This window comes from Myotis nattereri, assembly GCF_964212035.1.
Source record: "Myotis nattereri genome assembly, chromosome: 1".
NCBI classification, from domain to species: Eukaryota; Metazoa; Chordata; class Mammalia; order Chiroptera; family Vespertilionidae; genus Myotis; species Myotis nattereri.
In genome coordinates this window covers 42,513,023-42,528,121 of record NC_138075.1, presented here as the reverse complement: position 1 = coordinate 42,528,121, position 15,099 = coordinate 42,513,023, and the positions used below count along the sequence as shown (strand labels likewise).

General features: G+C 45.0%; 1 protein-coding gene across 4 annotated transcripts in view; it reads right to left on the bottom strand.

The window, feature by feature from the left end:
* Positions 1–14,599, bottom strand: part of CDKL1 (cyclin dependent kinase like 1) — a 49,466-nt gene extending 34,867 nt beyond the window's left edge. The window contains exons 1-2 of one of the 4 annotated variants that reach the window (XM_081086334.1): positions 14,550–14,599; positions 13,597–13,699 (exon numbers count right to left, since the gene is read on the bottom strand). In XM_081086334.1, coding sequence (XP_080942460.1) covers positions 13,597–13,605 — 9 coding nt within the window. In that variant the 5' untranslated portion in view covers positions 13,606–13,699; positions 14,550–14,599. Of the gene's footprint in view, positions 1–711; positions 903–13,596; positions 14,341–14,549 lie in introns of those variants that run through there. The other 3 variants (XM_081086332.1, XM_081086333.1, XM_081086335.1) reach the window with 3 other exon arrangements.
* Positions 14,600–15,099: the final 500 nt, after the last annotated feature.

Below are 15,099 nucleotides of genomic sequence, written 5' to 3'. Positions count from 1 at the left end.
AAGAGAGAGTGGAAGAGAGAGGGAAAGACAGAGAGAAACAGTTGTGAGAGAAACACATCAACTGGTTGCCTCCTGCACACAACCTGACTGTGCGTGCCCCCGACCGGAATCGAACTTGGGACCCTTTGGTCTGCAGGCCAACGCTTGATCTACTGAGCCAAACTGGCTAGGACGACTTGTCAATGTTTCAAAGTCAGATTTCATGATCACTGAAGTAAACTGGGCTCCTGGGAAAATGGCTGATTCCAGAGCTGGGGCAGGATGAGCCTGAGGCATTTGTTGTGCACATAATAAAAGACGTACTAAAGGAATGACAGCCTCTGTCAGGACAAAGGACCTGGGTCCTAGGAACCCCAAGTGGTCAAATGTGTGCAATTTGAGAACAAAAAAGAATAATGACAGTGATGGTTTCTAACATGTTGAGAACCCCCCACAAATTCACAGTGACAGTAGAAAATATATGTATGAGATGGGGGTGGGGTGCGAAGGAAAGCTCTTTTTTTTTTTTTTAACTGAAAAAGCATAACTAATGAATATAGAAAGAATTGTTGAAAGTCTCCATTTTATAATAACTCTTATTATAATTGATTGAGGCAAGGATCCTTGGGTGAAAGTTATTGGGGAACAAGTTTAGGATTATAACCCCACAGGTTACTTATTAATTATAAAGGAGAAATGTTTCTTTACAATTGAGGAATATGGCAGACCCACCTTAACCATGAGATTAAAACTGACAGCACCGATTGAGGGAGCAGGCACTTCCTGAGGAGAACTAGTGTGATGGACACATCCTCACCCACGCAGCATCCCACTGAGAACATGGATCCTGCCTCACATCATGTGGGAACAGTCAGACAACCTTCGTTGAGGCACATTCTGCAAAACTATGCTTCAAAAACGCCCTATCATGAAAGACCAAAAAAAGAATTTAAAAGTTGGGGAACTCTTTTAGATTAAAGGTATACTAAAGAGACACGCCAACTAAATGCAATGTATTGTCATTGATTAGATCCTGGATTATATAGTTAGTTAGTTAGTTAGTTAGTTAGTTAGTTAGTTAAATAACTATTATTGGGACAATATGAGAAATTTGAGCACAGACCGTAATACTATTATTGTGCCAAAGATAAATTTCTTGAGTGTAGAAATCATATTGTGGTTATATTGAAAAATCCCCTTGTTCTAGGAGAGTTATACTCCATACTTAGGAAAATAATTTGGCCAAAAAGGTGTGTGTGTGTGTGTGTGTGTGTGTGTGTGTGTGTGTGTGTGACTGACAGAGACAGAAAGGAAATGAAGACGTCTAACAGCCAACTAATGAGTAGATAAGCATATGGAGGTACTCATTGTCTTATTCTTCCCACTTCTTTATATTTTGAAAATGTTTTCAAAACAAAAATTTGTGGGGATAAACCAAGGAGATTTTATATAAAATTCTGATTTCTGGATTTTTAAAGAACGACTGAAAATCTAGCCCCCTCGGCTTGCAGTCTGTGGAGCTGAGCCATGGCTGCCCACTTCACATGAGACATGAAGTCTCCAGTTTGCCCCAGTCTCCACCTCTCCATCTTGTCTTACGTCAGCCTGTTTCTTTCATTTATGTGATCAGTGGGGTTTGTAATCTCATATAAGCCATAACAGAGCTAACACAACTTACAGAAATGTTACTAATCCATTTCAACCAGCCAACTAAACTAGGGGTCCTCAAACTTTTTAAACAGGGGGCCAGTTCACTGTCCCTCAGACCGTTGGAGGGCCGGACTATAGTTTAAAAAAAAAACTATGAACAAATTCCTATGAACACTGAACATATCTTATTTTGAAGTAAAAAAACAAAACGGGAACAAATACAATATTTGTATTTGCATGTGACCCGCGGGCCGTAGTTTGAGGACCCCTGAAAACAATTTGAAGAGCGGAGAACTAGAAATTAGCACCAGTTAGCAACAGCAGGATTAAATTCTTAAAGAAGTCACAGAATTTTCCACTGAGACTTTTATTGGTTGGGAAATATTAGTAAACTAAAATTTGGAAAGCAAAAGCCTTTACAAATTGTGACAGCTCTAATTAGATTCTAGTGCTGGGAGCTTTCACATGGCACTCTGCTAGCATTCAGTGGAATGGGGCCCTGGCATGAGCACATGGAATTCAGCACTGAGCAAGTGCTTTGGGTAACAGAGAACCTTGACAGTCATACTTCCCACTGCACGTCACCGTCACCTGGATAGTAAGTCGCCCAGCGGTATTTCTGGTCTGATCTTTGAAAGCAGTGAACCTCGTGAGGGAGACTGTGAGGTGCTTCACCTCCAATGCCTCCCTTGGGTACGAGCGCCCATGTTTAAACCCCACCTTTCTGCCTTCCCACCTCTGTGCTTCTCTCTCCTATGCTCTTGTTTTTTTAATCGCACTTATTGGGGTGACATTGGTTAATAATGTTTTATATAGATTTCAGGTGTACAAGTCTATAATATATCATCTGTATATTGTATTGTGTGTTCACCCCAAGTCATTTATCCCCTCTTTATCCTCTTCTACTTCCCTTTCCCTCTGGTAATCACCATATTGTTGTCTGTGTCTATAAGTTTTGTTTGTTTTTTCTTAATCCCTTCAGTTTTTTCGCCCAGTCTCCCAAACCCCTTGCCTCTAACAGCTGTCAGTCTGTTCTCTGTATCTGAGTCTGTTTCTATTTTGTTAGTTTATTTTAATTAGAGTCCACATATAAGTGAAATCATATGGTACTTGTCTTTCTCTGGCTGGCTTATTTCACTTAGCATAATACTCTCTAGGTCCATTCATGCTGTTGCAAAAGGTAAGATTTCCTCCTTTTCTATGGCCAAGTAGCATTCCATTGTGTACATGTACCACAGCTTTTCTTTAAAAAAAATGTTTTTGATTTTAGAGAGAGAGGGAGAGGGAGCGAGTGAGAGAGAAACATTGATCAGCTACCTCCTGCATGCACTCCTACTGGGGATCAAACCCAAAACACAGGCATGTGCCCTGACCAGGAATCAAACCTGCGACCCTTCAGTGCACAGGACAATGCTCAACCAACTGAGCCACACCAACCAGGTCTGTACCACAGCTTTTTTATCCACTACCTACTGATAGACACTTGGGCTGCTTCCAAATCATGGCTACTGTAAATAACACTGCAATGAACATAAGGGTGCACATATTCTTTCAAATTAATGTCGGGTTCCTTTGGATATAGACCCAGAAGTAGAATCGCTGAGTCATAAGCAGTACAATTTTTAATGTTTTGAGGTAACTCCATACCACTTTCTGCAGTGGCTGCACCAATTTACTGTTCTTTTTTACTCTATTTTCCTGCCTTTGCAGCCTTAAAGTAGGTATTTGGCCCAAAAGTACTCTGCTCCTCTCAGCAAAAAGTCAACGAAGCAATGCCAAACAGAGACATAAATCATGGCGATAAGGTGGGCCAGGTTCCAGGAGGCACTGGAGCTTACCCAAGGTCACCCAACAGCTCTGAGCCACACCAGAAACTGCACCTCCTGACTATGGCTCCTATCCCTGTGCAGTCACACAGCCCACAGCCTTGCTGGAAGGTTACAGAGAGTGAGGAGACAGTAGGAAAAAGGAGCATCATCTGGTGGGTTATTACTATGCATGACGACACCCTCAACATTCTCACCTTCCCATACTCTAGGAATCGTCTTTTCATATTTGTCCCCCAAAGAAGTCTTTTTACACGTACTTTCCTAATCACCTCCCAAAGAAATGTTAATACCACAAATATACTTTATGTCTGTACATGTTCTGTTTGTGTATCTGTGCTTTATAGAATACAAAAGTTGGACTTTTTTGCCTCCTGCTCCCCAGGATCAATGTTCTTCCTTGTGGGGGTGGTGTGTGTGTGTGTGTGTGTGTGTGTGCACGTGCGCTATGTGCCATTGAGTCAGCTCTGAGTCTGGGTGACCCTATGAATGAGTGACATCCACAATGTCTTGTCCTCAACAGCCCTACTCAGCCCCGGTAGGCCCATGCCTGTAGCTTCTTCTGTGAAGTCAATCCATCTCCTATTCGGGCTTCCTCGTTTCCTGCTGCCTTCTATTTTTCCCAGCATTACTGACCTTTCCAAAGAACCCTGCCTTCTCAGGATGTGCCTGGAGTAGAACAGCTTCAGTTTTGTCATTTTTGCCTCCAACAATGTTTTAGGCTTAATTTCCTCTATGACCCACTTATTCATCTCTTTGGAAGCCAGGGTATCTGTAGAGTTCTCCTCCAACATTCTATTTCAAATAAATCAATATTTTTCTATCAGCCTTCTTCACTGTTCAACTTTCACACTGTACAGAGTAATTGGGAATATGAGGGTGTGGATGATCTTAGCTTTGGTCTCTAATGACACATCTTTGCCCTTGGTGACTGTTCCTAATTCTTCCGCTGCTGCCCTCCGAGCCCCAGCCTTCTCTTGATTTCTTGCCTGCAGTCTCCATTTGAATTGATGACTGAACCACAGTAAGCCAAGTCTTTAACAATTTCAATGTCTTCATTGTGTAGTTCTAGTCATAATTTTTGTCTCTTGATGTTCAAATGCAGTCCTGCTTTGGCACATTCTTCTTTGGCTTTCATCAGAAGACGTTTCAGATCATTGCTACTTTCTGCCAGTAGGATGGTGTCATCTGCATATCTTCAGTGACACGTGTGTGCTTTACTGTAAGGATAATGTTTTAAATGAACATTCCCCCCCCCCCCCCCCATGGTTATTCTTATCTTTGTTGCTGGCAAACCCTAACTTCTTACTTTCTAATATAATCTACATGGTTGTGGAATGACAGTTGGAAAGAACTACTATTCCAGTAAGAATCTGCACCCAGGCAGCCATGGCAGCCATGAGTCCCACAGCTAAGGCCCGGATGGAGCAAGGGCAGGATAAACCCTGAGGACCAGTCATTGGGAGACTTCAGAGTGTGGTGTTCACTGTAACGTGATGGTTCTGATGTGTGGAAGCAGCAGGAAGTGGACTTGGGGACATATGAAAAAAAGTGTCTGTATTTCAGCTCACTAACCAGGAGGACATGGCAAATCATTAACCATCACAAACCCATTTGTGAAATGGGATAACAATACCATCTAAGGTTGTCTAAGTATAATCTGTGCATCCTAGGTAAGGATACAGGGCACTTTGCTCAAGTCTACTGGGTGACCAATAGCAATATGTGACTCCTTCTCATTTTTCTTCTCTTCTGGAGGGTGGGTTGTCACAGATAATGTTCTAGCTGCTGCTTTCAGCCCTCTATTGATGTTGGTCTGATCTAACCTAAGGCCCCGTCTGCTGAAGGTCTGCCCAGATACCTCATAGGGGCACTGTCCTGTCCTCAACTCCTCTAGGAGCATATACTCTTTTCATCACTGCTGGTTGGAATTCTTTGCTTCTTCTTCCAATAGTTCTACCATTTTCATCCCACAGAGAGAATATTCAGCATCATAGAGGCTTGGGACCTTAGTAACACAATTATCCTTGGTTGGTTGGTTTGTGTTTGTTTTGTAACACATAGCTCTTTTCTTGTTGGACACATAGTTATTCCCAGGGTGCTGGGTTGGTTTCAGGTACAGTTACCTGCTTTATGTAGAAACAGTGCCCACTTTCCATCACAGGGCCTGTGATGACTTCAGCCTATCATGCCAGACTTCTTGACTTAAGGTGATTTTCTTTCAGGGACTTTGTCTCCCTCTAAAATCTCGTTTCTGTCATGACTACCCCACCTCCCATGCAAAATATCTTTATATGCTTGAATCCCAGTTATGAAAAGGGGTTAAATTAGTTTCTGTAGGGTTCATAGGTCATATGCAAATCAGATTTCATACATGCTGGTGGAAGAAGTTCTACACCCATAGTTTGAAGATAGCTGTGGGTCTTGTTACATAAAGATTAAGGCTAGTGTCTGTGAAGAACCTAGCAACATTCCAAATAAAATAAGAGGTAGCCTAATCTCCCAGCTGGTCCATGAGTTGGTCTTTTATGGTGCTATTATAGCTATGTTTTTGGGTCATGGCTCAGGTTAATAACCTAACGTCACGGCCCCAGATATTCTCTCCCTCCAACACCATTGTTTTCTCTTTACTGGATTAATCCCATTGGCATACAAATATACTTATTTCTCCTGTATTAAAAACAACAGCAACAAAAATTCTCTTGACCTCATATCCTTCTAAGTGCCTGCTGCCTGTTTTCTTAGCTTCCTTTTATAATAAAATCTCTTAAAAGAGTTGTTTGTATTACTGCCTCTACTTTATACCCCTCATTCTCTCTGGAACCCTCTTTGATGAAGCTTTTGTTTCTACCACTCCCTGCACACCGCTCTTGTCAAGATCTCAGATGACCATCACATTTTCAAAGCCAGTGCCTAATTCTAAGTCTCTACTAATGATGACCTTTGACACCATTGACATTCCCTCATTCTTTTTATGTTTGTTAATCCTCACCCCATGATGTTTTCTCCATTGAGTTTTAGAGAGAATGGAAGGGATGGAGGGGAAGAAAGAGAGAGAAACATTGATGTGAGAGAGACACATGGATTGTTTGCCTCCCACACGTGCCCCGATTGGGGCTAGGGATTGAACCCACAACCCAGGTATGTGCCCTTAACCAGGAATTGAACTGGTGACCCCTCAGTGTAAGGGCGGATGCTCTAACCACTGAATGCCGGGAGCCGGTCCATGCTTGCTGTTTCAAGTGACCTGGCATATATGGCATACTGTTCTTAATATGTTTGCTCACCTTCTTGGCACTATGTGTTTTAACCAAGGTCTCTGAGAAAGGTTGTTTCCCCAGGTAGGGATTTTCCCCTGAAGTTAGGGAGGGAATAAAACCTCTTAACTAAGTGCCAGGTGGGTAATTAATCACTTTAACTACGAACAATCATGCTTAAGCTACATAATCTTTACTTCCTGGAATGGAGATAAGAAACGCCCTAACCTTTGTAATAGAAATTGACAGGATTAAAATCAACTGGTATAAATACGGATGTAACAAGACAATAAACAGCAGAACCTCTCTGGAGATCCAGACCAGAACTTGGCTGGAGATCCTGGCTGGAGATCCTGGCTAGGCTACTGATCAACTGAACACTGTCTCCGTGTCCTTCCTTATTCGCCGACTCCGTCTACGCCTTTGGGAACCCCTGGACCTGCTGGGGTTGGACCCCGGCAACTGAACACACTAGCTAGGGCCATTCCTTCATTCTTGAAACATTTTCTTCACTAAACTTTTAAGAACATTGTTCTTGGGATTTTTCTGACCTTGTCAATCACCCCTTCTTGCCTCCCTTGCCGGTTCTTCCCCATCTTCCTGACGTCCAGATGCTGGAGCTCCAGGGCTCAGTCTTTGATATTGTGTCTGCATTCTCTATGGTGACCCAGTCTCATGGTTTTAATTACCATTGCTATGCTGATGTCTCCCAACTTAATATCTGCAACCTGGACTTTCCCCTTAATACAAGACTTACACATTAATTGCCCACTTTACAGTCTCCTTGGATTCACATCCCAAATGTAACATATACAAAATAGAACTCTTGATTTCCTTCCCCCCAGATTTGTACTTCACTCTCCCTATCTCTTTGCTTTTCCAGTTACTCAGGTCAAGAACGTTGGAATCATTCTTGATTCTTCATCCAACCACCAGACTCCTATGTGCTTTTCTCTGAGAATAAATCTAGAACAGGGGTGGGCAAACTTTTTGACTCGAGGGCCACAATGGGTTCTTAAACTGGACCGGAGGGCTGGAACAAAAGCATGGATGGAGTGTTTGTGTGAACTAATATAAATTCAAAGTACACATCATTACATAAAAGGGTACGGTCTTTTTTTTTTTTTAGTTTTATTCATTTCAAACGGGCCGGATCTGGCCCACGGGCCGTAGTTTGCCCACGGCTGCTCTAGAATCTGACCACCACCACTCTACCACTCTGACCCCGTGATTACTCCAAAATTCTTTAAATGATCTTCCTGATTGTGGAGCTGGAGTAACCAGCAGCTAGAGGAATCCTTCTAGGATATAAGGTATGCCCAGGCATCCCTCTACTCAAACCCTCAAAGTAAAATCTACAGTCCCCACCATGGCCCACAAGGCCCTCGTTTCTGACCCCCTTACCTCTTTAATTTCATCTCCCATGACCCTCATCATCCTTATTTACTCTGCTCCAGACACACTGATCTATCTGCTCCTCCTAGAACACACGAGAGCATACATAGAACCATCACTTGACCCTGCTTTGGGGCCTTTGTACTTGTTCCCTCTGCCTGGAAACTCATCTCCTGGATAGCTAACGAGTCATCCCTTCACATTTCCTTTTAGTCTCTATTTAAATATCATTATTCAGAAAGACTTTTCCTAACCACCCTAAATATCAAACAAGTCCCTCCATTACTCTTTCTCTCTTATCTTATTTTATTTTTCACCACTTGACATATAATTGTTTGTTTACTGTCAGTCTTTCCTTCCCTATGAGAAAACGGGCCAAGAATAGTGCCTGGCACATGGCAAGAGTTCTGTAAAAACTTGCCAAATGAACATTTGTCAACTAGATTATGCACTGGTGTTTCATCAAAGCACTAACTCAAAATACTGAACTTTTCCCTTTTATTTTTCCACAATGGAAAATGAGTTTGACAAACAAACAAACAAACAAAACCTCATTGACACAGAACACAGTATGGTGGTTACCAGAGGGGAAGCGAGGTGGGGAGAAGTTGAAGTGGGTAAAGGCAGTCAAATATATGGTGACGGAAGGAGACTAAACTTTGGATTGTGAGCACACACTACAATATACAGATGATGTATTATAGAATTGTACACTTGAAACTTACATAAACTTATTAACCAGTTTCACCCCAATAAATTTAATTTAAAAAATAAAATGAGTTTGAGAAAGGGTAGAATAGTTGCTTTGAGCTCAGGTATTGCAGTATAATTTTATTACTGTCACTAGAAGTGAATTTGTTCTTAGAGTAGAGTTATGAGTTGACTGATTTTAACTGGAGCAAATGTTAATTTTTTTTATAAAGCCTAATTATCTAACCTAAATAAAATCTAATTCAAAATTAAAACATTAAAGGGTTGACTTCAGTAGGACCTTTTGGTGAAGAGTGGTTATATTTAGTTTAAGAAGCAGTTTATTAGTACAAATACTAAATTTTTCTCATAAAAATGTATCATCCATTTTTTTCCAAATGGCACAAGATAATGCATTTGAAAGTGTTTCAAATTTTCAGAAAAAAATGTTTTCTAAAAATATTAGCAAAACAGCTTTCTAGATAATAAATATCATCCTCAAAAGCATTTAATGGATAGTGACATTTTCATATATGCTTTCACACCGAGAATTGGAAGCATTATAGATGTGGTGCCTTAAAAATTACAAAGTCAATTGCTGGACAATTCCTTTCTACAGTCATATCTGCTTAGGAGGAAACAAATATTTTTGAGTTCAATAGCAACTATTGGGAGTGGCTTTAAATTGTTAAATGAACAGTTTTAAAAACAGACACCCAACGACTTCTCTGAGGATTGACACAGACCAAATTATATTACAGACTCCAAGACACCATTCAGTTCTTTTGTACTATTATTTTGTTGTAGTGGATATAGAGCCTATTGAGCAGGATATGACCTGATCTGGGGAATCTTTTTGTTCCGGACATAGGGCTGAGTTTCATGAGACTTAGGCTTCACAAAACAAATGATGTCGCCATTTTCATCAATAGATAATGAGGTGAGAAAAGTAAGGGCGATGGTACACACATACTCACATCCACACAAATTGTACACATACTGTATACTCACACACACCAGAGAAATGAATGTTCATAAATCTTATTTATAGTTGTCAATTTCTCTCTCTTGGGAAGACTGCTTTTTTTTTTCTAAAAAAGACTGTGCTTTTCCTGGTTTTGTTTTGTTTTTTAAATACTAAAATGTCCTTTTATTTATGAAGTGATGGTGATAGTTTTTGTAGTTGGTGTTTTAAAATGTTGACAACCTTGCCTTGCCAGGTGGTTCAGTTGGTTGTAGCACTGTTCTGTACACTAACAGCTGCAAGTTTGATTCCTGGTCAGGGCACATACCTAAGTTCTGAGTTCGATCCCTAGTCGGGTTACTTATGGGAGGCAACTGATCGATGTTCCTCTCTCACATCTCTCTCTCTCTCTCTCTCTCTCTTTCTCTCTCTCTCTCTCCATCCACCACCCACTTCCCCTCTCTCTCAAATAAACTGGAAAAAGAAACACATATCCTTGGCTGAGGATTAAAATGCAGACAACCCTATCCCAATCTGTACAAATAACAATAACAAAAAAATTTTTTTTTGAAACATTACTGGTCCATGAAATCCAAATATCCACAAATGACAACTTTCTAAAACAAACAAACAAAACAAACACTTGACTAGCTTCCCTTTTTTATAGGAGAAACCCAAATCCTTAGCCTGGCTTTCAAAGTCCTCTACATCTGGCCTTGACCTATCCTTCTAGCTTTCCTTATCGTAATGGGAGCAGCCAGGTGATCAGCACCTGCCTGTCCTCACCTGCTTGGCGAAGGTCACTGGAGCACCTTCAGCCTTAGTCCCCCTGGCTCCTAGTTCCTGACCTCACCAGGGGTCATTTAAAGCCCCAGCTCTGTGAGGGATATTCAAAGAACACCTAGGAACGTAAACTCACCGAGTCACTGAGCTGCAGCCTTCCCCGGGGCCCAGGGAACTGTGTTTTGCTCACAGCTCAGTACTCCTCCTTCCCATGGGCACTTAAGCCCTGCCTTCAATTCCAGTTCAGATGAGACCCTAAAACACTTGCCACTCTCCCCTCTCTCTCACCAATTTCCTGTTCTCAGGAGCTACAACACCTGCCCGGGAGTCAGGCTCCAATCCCCAAAGGCCGGCTGGGACCCAGGTGCTAGCCATCACATCCCAGAGCCAGACCTGTGCTCCCAGGAAAATGCTCCCACTCCCTCCCACTGGACCAGGCGTGGGCAAACTATGACCCGCGGGCCGGATCCGGCCCGTTTGAAATGAATAAAACTAAAAAAAAAAAAAGACCGTACCCTTTTATGTAATGATGTTTACTTTGAATTTTTATTAGTTCACACAAACACTCCATCCATGCTTTTGTTCCGGCCCTCCGGTCCAGTTTAAGAACCCATTGTGGCCCTCGAGTCAGAAAGTTTGCCCAGCCCTGCACTGGACCCTGGCTTCCTTCCTTCCCTTCCCTACCTGGCCTGTTAGCACCCTGCAGGCATCTTGGCCAAGCCTGGAGTTATTAATTGTGTCTCTCAATATACTGCTTTCCACTTACGCACCTTCTCCCTGGATAGACTGTTTGCCCCAAACGCTTTCTGTCTCATTCCATGCTTCCCTAAGCATCTCAAAGTCTAGCTTAAACATGCCTCCTAACACTTTGTTTTCATTATTCAACAAACATTTAGAGGGTTCTTGCCAGGCGTGGAGACACCAGGTGAATGGCACAGGCCTGCCCATTAGGAACCCAGTCTACCCTGAGTGGGAGCCGAGAAGAAATTACTTCCTATCCACAAGTTAACGTCTGAAAGTGCGTACAACTTGATGTAAACATGTGTTAGGCACAATGGGGCTCTATAAGTAGTTACTGAGAAAATAAATGGAAAAACGTGACTTTATTCAACATGCCCTCAATTCACTTATTCAGCAAATATTTAGTACGTACCCATTATGTGTTAGGACTATCACAGAATTCTGAAGCGTTAGGGCTTAAAGGGACAGTCTCTACAGAAACCTAGTCCCATCGCCTCATACAGATAGGGGCATCTACATCTGTGCACTTGGTTTTGGAGAGTGGGGTGCTGCACACTTTGAAAGCAGGCTCCTGTTTAGGGCTCTACCCTTAGGGCACATCGACATTCAGTTATTCAAGAGAACACCTCTGACTCCCTGATTGGCAACACCTCCCCTTCTCAAGAGCTTATTTTCTAAACCCTTCTTTAAAAACCCAGCAAGAAGCCTTACTAAACACCAAGTAGTTGATACAGAGATACAGAGGCGAGGTCCCCATTCTGGAGGAACTCAGTTAATTAAGGGAGCCACGCCTGTAAACACCATATTGCTAAAGAGAGGGGAGAGATGTCAGAGAGGCATCACAGGTGATCTCAGAGTCAGGAAAAGACTCTCCACTAGAAAGAAATGTTCTTTTTCTTTGGAGTAAAGGAACCCTTTGAAATGCAATCATCACCTTCTCCTCTAGGAAGGCCTGAGAAAGAGAAAAACTGTCCACTGGCCCAAGAGAAATGGGGAGAACCTCTCCCTGTGAAGGAGGGTGGGGAAGGGCAGACGGGCCCAGACGGTGAACACCGCTGGTCTCACCCCTCCGAGGGGAGCACTTCAGGAAGAGGGGTGATTGGAAGTGTTTTCTCAGAACAGACAACATCCAGGTAAAGAACATCCTAAACCGAAAGAAGCAAGTGTTCCCAGTACCCACTCTATTTTATCCAAAGTCTGCTGCTGCTGCCCATTCGGGATCCTTATCCAGAGATAACCCACTTACTCAATTCGTGGGGAAAAGAAGAGTTTTCTTGACGAATCTCAGAGGGGAGGGGAGGCGGCAGAGAGGTTAACCAAAGACCTTATATGCACATATGCATTACCTATGGACACAGACAATAGGGCGATGAAGGCCTGGGGTAGGGCAGGAACTGGGTAGAAGGGGGCAATGGGAGGGAAAAAGAAGGATATCTGTAATACTTTCAACAATAAATACTTTTTTAAATAAAAAAAAAGAAAACATCAAGTAAAAAAAAAAAAAAGAGTTTTCTTAGAGAGGACTGGAGAAATGGAGAAGCAGGAAAAAGAGAAAATCCCGAGTGTTCCATCATCTCCCCCAAAGCTGCTCTTCCCTTGTCAGAGAGTCAGTCCACATTTAAAACCAGGTTAACCCCCACCCACCACATTCATTACATGTCACGGTTTACCTTGCAGTTTGGGTTCATCTCCACAGAAAGTCAGAGAAGAAGCGTCTTTCCATTAGAGGGAAAAAATAGTTTTAGCTTGTAATAAACAACTCCCCCTCCCCCGTTTGAAATCATGGTCTCCCACGGTTCCCGAATAAACATTTCAAAAGTGACCATTCCACTTTTTTGAGAAGAATCCTTCTTCTCAAGGCAGGACAACATGAGGCTCAGCAGTAGATGCATGTGAGGTGTGAGGAGCACCTGTCAGCTCCCTGACAGTTTGGAAACAGGTGAATAATCAATTCTCTTCATGCACTAAGACCCTCAACAGAAGTCAGCCTGGGAGTGTAAAAGCCATGAATGCTATCCATGTGGTAAGTTCTTGTGCTCTCAATCACAGCTGATGGCCCTTAAAGGACCAGCTCTATAGGTGACATGGGAGAGAAGCTACTGAGAAGGAAAATAAAATACCCCCAGCATCTCTGAAAGTGAGTACCACCTTGCCCACCTCTGCTTTCTAGCTCCTTATATAACTGGTGCCTTGTGCACAGACGTCCCATTTGTGTCAAAAGGCCATGAAGGAAGGAGATGTGACCACATCTCAAGGCCTCCGATTTTTTTTTTTTTTTATCCCTGGAAATTCACTTGAAAGAACCCGTTACCTTGAGCATGCGGATTTCGCGAAGGGCGATTTTCTTGATGACCGGGTCATCTTCTGATTCCAGAAACCTCTTGATGGCCACAACCTGACCCGTGTCCCTGCTTCTGCATTTGAAAACAACGCCGTAGGATCCTTCACCAATTTTCCCAATTTTTTCGTACTTCTCCATCACAGAGGAATGAACCTTCTTAAAGTGGGGCTTCACATAGTTTGCAAGTGTCGCTTGAAGAAGACTGGCGCACACGGACTGCCCCGGGCGCCCTCCGGACGCGCCTGGGCGGGACCCGGAGGAACAGGCACCTGCTCCCAGTTCGGAGCCGACGGCCTTGAAGCCGCGCCCCTCGCAGCGGCCACGTGCCCGAAGGACAGCCCGGGGTCGGGAAAGCCACGGTCCTCTGACATATGCCCGCGAGTGGCAATGGAACCCCGCGCCCTAAAGCGAACCGAGCTGCAGGAGAATCTATCTTTTTCGTGTTAGACTTCACCCGATCTAAGACACGCGAGCTGGCTAAGGGCTTCCCCTGGTTCTAATTTCGGGTCTGATTTCCCTGCGGCAAGAAGACACCGCCCGGCTCCTGGCGGGGGCGGCGGCGCGGCCGGGAGGAGGGGAGACCCGCCGGGAGGGGCGCGGGCCTGGAGCTCCGGAGCCGAGGGCCACGCCGACCCGCCGCGCGCGGGACCCCCGCTGCCGACCCGCGGTCGCGGGAAGATGCTCTGCCCGCCCTCCCGCGCCTCGAGCGGCGCCACGTGGCGGCCCGGCCCGCTCCTCCTTCCCGGCCCGCTCCTCCTTCCCGGCCCGGCCCGGCCTGCTCCTCCTTCCCGGCCCGGCCCGCGCCTCCTTCCCGGCCCGGCCGGGCCCGCTCCTCCTTCCCGGCCCGGCCCGCTCCTCCTTCCCGGCCCGCTCCTCCTTCCCGGCCCGGCCCGGCCCGCTCCTCCTTCCCGGCCCTGACTCACGCGCTGCGGCTGCCGGGCCTGGCCCCGCTCCCACCTCGCGACTCCAGCCCGGCTCTGCGCCCCGCTGGGTCCCTATGGGAACGGGTCCCCGCCCCCGGCTGGTCTGGGCGGGGCCGCCGCGCCTGGCTTCCCCGCTGGACCCGCCGCGGTCCCTGCAGCGGAGAAGGGCCCTGGAGGGTGGTCCTCGGGCCCCTGAAGGCGCTGCCCCCACCGTGGGCCCGGGGCCCGGCGCTTACGTCCCTCCGCCGGCGAGAGGCCTGCAAGACTGCAGACTCCGGCCGGAGGGGAATGCAGCCGGAGCGGAGTCTGCGGGAAGACGCCTGCGCTAGGATTCCCCCCCCCCCCCATCCTCCTCCCACCCCCACCCCCACCCCCTACCCCCCTTCCTGCATCAAGGGCTTAGCGGTGACCACACCGAGTAACAGCTGATTACTCCCCGGTATTTTCCGCTAAACTGTGAACGCCCTGAGGGCAGCTTCTGTGCCTGTCCTGACCAGTGGCGTAGCATCCAGTCAGTGAATGAATGAATGAATGAATGAATGAAAAACAG